At 41.8% G+C, this 4,359-nt stretch overlaps 1 protein-coding gene across 1 annotated transcript in view; it reads right to left on the bottom strand.

Annotated features, from left to right (window-relative positions):
- Positions 1-716: 716 nt before the first annotated feature.
- SPECC1 (sperm antigen with calponin homology and coiled-coil domains 1) overlaps positions 717-4,359 on the bottom strand; it is a 185,258-nt gene continuing 181,615 nt past the window's right edge. The window contains exon 8 of the mRNA XM_011961481.1: positions 717-1,338. Within this exon, the coding sequence (XP_011816871.1) occupies positions 1,185-1,338 (154 nt within the window). The 3' untranslated portion in view covers positions 717-1,184. The remainder of the gene's footprint in view (positions 1,339-4,359) is intronic.

The raw sequence follows: 4,359 nt of genomic DNA, 5'->3' as shown, positions 1-4,359 counted from the left end.
CTTCTGGGGGTCTTATGGACAGAAATATTCTGTCCAGTTCCACCTGCCAAGAAAAAACATGAGAACATTTATACGTTGCTCCACTTCAAAATAGCATATAGTTGTTCCTGATTTCTTGTTACTTTTTTTGCTGGCTTAAGGAGTATCCATGTTTAGCATAATATTTACTCTATTATTCTTTTCTTCTCTGGACTAGAGCTGCACTGGGGAAACAAGAAGGGAAGAGTTAACTGAGTGGAGGTCAGTCTTAGATGAAGGATAGCTGAGCAAAAAGAAACTGTATAAATAACAAGGTGCCTAGAGAAGGAAGGAACAGAAAAGTTCTTGTACAAATTATTAATTCATTTCCTGTCTTCACAGACATGAAAGGCTTTCATATCTTTGAATATGTAGAGTCTAGTCTTAATCTAATTTAGGTGCAAACAATTTTAGCAGAGACAACCAGGTACATCCTAGGATTAACTTTTACTACAGTCTCCCAATACAATGGCATGTTTGTTGCAGTCTGGGGAAGAAAGATATTGTTACTGTAGAGAGCTGCACATTCTGTTTCTTCTATTTGCTATGTTTATGTGTACAGTATATGTATGAAATATAGCTACGCATCTTTCTCATATAGGAAGACAAGCATGACTAAAGGGGAATTGTGAGACCATCAGACAATTCCAGGAAAAGCTGGAAACACACCTAGATCAGGAGTGACAGATTAGCACAGGTGCTCACGTACAAGACCAGATAGAAAAACGTCTAGCAGGTTGCAAGATGGGGATGGCCAGGGGTGCCTACAAGAGGGCCAGGTGCACAGATGTGATGCCTCATTTCCTATGAGATGAAGTCTCCAGCTGACCCTTGTAATTCTTATGAGATGACAAAAAGGCAAATAGCAGTGACCTGAATTTAATGGCTATAAGAGGCAGAAAAGAAAGGCAGCAAGGCAGGAAACGGATGGAAGGAAGAGGTAGGGAGGAAGAGGCTGCATTTGTGTTATTCACGTACCAGTCTCTCCATCAGTGTCTCCCCGGAGCCTCAGCCAGGCTCCTGCATGCAGTGGCTACATGTGGTAGGACCTGGAAAGCGCTCTTGTGGTTGTAACAACATAGGGCCGGGGTGGAGCAGAGATAGTAGACATATCAAATGTCGGGCCAAAGTTGGAATTTGGAGCTTTGCTTATAGAAAAACTGTGATCAAATACCTGGGCGTCCCAAGTCAAATGACTTGATAAGTGACTTAACGGTGGTTGCCGACTTCGGGGGTGTTGGAGATGTTCTGCTAACACAGACACCAGGCCACCGACCAGCAGCATCGACCTCAGGGGACTCTGGCTCTTCATCCACAGGTCTGCATGGCAAAGAGGAAATCAGATTGAAAAGGTGGAGGACATCCCCATGGGAGAAAAAGACACAAAGGAAAACAGAACTGATGTGGAGAAAATAAACGAAGCTGGAAGGGAAATTCTGAATTTAACATCCTGTTTCCTCTACCAGTTTGCATCTTTAGGAAATAATGTAGGTATTGTTCTAAATTTTTAGAAGAGTTGTTTTCTTGGGAAATGGTCAGAAATAGTTATTTTTGTATGTAGAGTGACTTGATATTAGCTTCAAATAAAAAGTGTGTATGGCTACTCTGCAAATTGTGCATTTTTTCTGAAAAAATGCAAATGTTATTGATCATAAATATTTTGTCTACTGTCAATGGTGAATGCAGTGGATTGGCTGCCGACATATGCTCCAACCGGCATGCAGGACACAGAGTTTGGAAAGATGAAATCTCACAGCTCTCCTGCAGCTGGGATTTTGGGTGTGATTTAAGTTCTACCAATGAGAAAGACTTGGGCAAGACCTGGAGTGGGACCTGGATCAGAGGAAGAGAGGTAGGGCACAGGGCATTCACTATGTAGACAGAGACTGTAGAAGAGACAAGATGCTATGGTGCTGGCAACCGCAGTGGCAGCTTTCCAACTGGACGGGCAGCTTTCTGAAGTTAAGGCTCCTGTCCTGGCGGAGGGAGCAGGTTCCCTGGTGGTTCAGTTCTGTGTGGACTTTGGGAGCTGCTCCTGGAAGCTCAGCCTTCCCAACAATTCTGCAAACCATATAACACCTTTCTGCCTAAGCCAACGAGAGTGCAATCTATTATACATGACAGAATCCTGATTCAGACACTCTGCCTTCTAAGCATAAGAGTGGTAGGTAACAGCACTCTAAAATCACACTGCAATTCTGCATGAGGTCAAGCTCCTGCTCTCACCCAGGTTTCCTGGTATGTTCTTCATGAGGCTTCTAGACTCATAGAAAGTATTCTACGATAGATCACTGACCCAATCCTCAATCCTCTCATGCACGGCTTCCTCATCTAGGGGACTTTGGCATGTCATGTGAGCTCCCTGTGAGCGACCCAAGACAAGCACTCCCAATCTTCTCATTGCTAAATCACTGCTCTCTTCATTGTATCATACTGCCACAGCTGTCTTGCAAGATGACTAATTTATGAGAATAATTCAAACAGAATGTTTCTGGAAGTGTATCTCAATAAGGTCGGTGGAAGTTTAAAATAAATCAGAAAATAAAATAGTTACTTACTGATCATTTTGAAATTAATCTAGCTACTCATAAGCTTCTGCACTTGAATTTGTCCTTAATTCTCTGAGCTTTCTTCTGTTGCTCTATAAACAACATGAGTAGAATAAATGTTGCCCAGGCTGGTCTCAACCTCCTGAGCTCAGACAATCTGCCTGCCTTGGCCTCCCAAAGTGCTAGGATGACAGGCATGAGCCACTGCGCCTGGCCAACTTCCTACCAGTTAAGCCTTACAATCTTCACTCTACAGTCCCTTCTTATGAGTGAAAAAAAAAATCAGTAAACTGAAAACTTCATTGGAAGAAACTATCGGGCACTTCAGAAACTGTAGGAGGTTGGGTTTTTAAAATAATTTTTAAAGGTTTTTTGAGAGGAACTGGTTTTCATACTTTCCCATACAATAAAATCAGGTGGCGAAAACGCAGAAAGAGAACACACAGGTTAGGTTTGAGCAGAAAATAATTTCCTCTGTCTGTGCTAGCCATTCTCATGAAGGTCATCAACAAACAAAATGGGCCACCTTCTTTTTTTTTCTCCCTGAGACAGAGTCTCGCTCTGTCGCCCAGGCTGGAGTGCAGTGACACAATCTCAGCTCACTGCAACCTCTACCTCCCGGGTTCAAGCGATTCTCATGCCTCAGCCTCCTGAGTAGCTGGGACTATAGGCAAGCGCCACCACACCTGGCTAATCTTTCGTATTTTTTTTTTTTTTTAGTAGAGACGGGGTTCGCCATGTTGCCCAGGCTGGTCTCAACCTCCTGAGCTCAGACAATCTGCCTGCCTTGGCCTCCCAAAGTGCTAGGATGACAGGCATGAACCACTGCTCCTGGCCAACTTCTTACCAGTCCATCTAAATGACTAGTACCAAAGGCCTCCAAGGACAATCATTTTAAGTAATCCATTTTACATTTCATTCTTTGATAATTTAATAAGAACAAAATGGAGAAGCCTACATTCTGCTGAGGTTATTCCTTTCAGTTATCTAAATTTATCTGCAATTCAAAATATCAAATGATAAATTTAAAAAGCAAGGCCACAAGAATCAATTACCTCTGCCTTCAGGTATCCAAAGACAATATTTCAAACACTCAGTCTACTTGGCTAGAACAGTAAGAGTCAATATGAGAAAACTCTGTATTATTTGAGTACAGAAATACCCACTGTGTTATATAACAGTGATGAAGGAGGCGGGGGTGGTGGTGTCTGTGTGTCTCTGTGTGTGTGTTGGGGGGGGGATTCACAAAAGAAAGCGTGAATTGAATAACCAAAGAAAATGGTTATTAAGAATGCTATTGGCTTATTAGTATGTACTTTAATCATAAATGAGGTTAAAAATCCTTATACCAGCCTATTTTAGAATTGGCTGGGATCGATTAGTAACAGCATCAGCAATAAATGAAGTATTACATTTCCTCCATTCCAAGGAAGAATAAAAACTCTGTATTCTGTAATGAATATTAAGAAATATTTACGCATACAGCCAGGTGTGTCTTAGCATTAAATAAAGGAAAAACTGCAAGGTACCACTACTGCAGAAACACTTGTTCAAGGCTTGCTACTGCCTCTAAGGCTGATGTTAGATTCTAGAGTCAACCTGTAAAATAACATATCACACATGTAGTCAAATAAGCCATGAAAATAACTTGAGTCACTCAAAAGTACATGCTTTTGTAAACATTACTATCTACAAACACACCACCTCTGCAGCAATCTCACATACTCGCATTCCCTCCAGCCTTTCATGGTTGGCTCTCTTTAGTTACATCACAGATTAAATAGCTGCTTTG

Source organism: Colobus angolensis, unplaced genomic scaffold (genome assembly GCF_000951035.1).
Source record: "Colobus angolensis palliatus isolate OR3802 unplaced genomic scaffold, Cang.pa_1.0 Scaffold555, whole genome shotgun sequence".
Taxonomy (NCBI): Eukaryota; Metazoa; Chordata; class Mammalia; order Primates; family Cercopithecidae; genus Colobus; species Colobus angolensis.
Note: the sequence above shows the minus strand (reverse complement) of the source record. Positions and strands in the feature narration are given on the sequence as shown.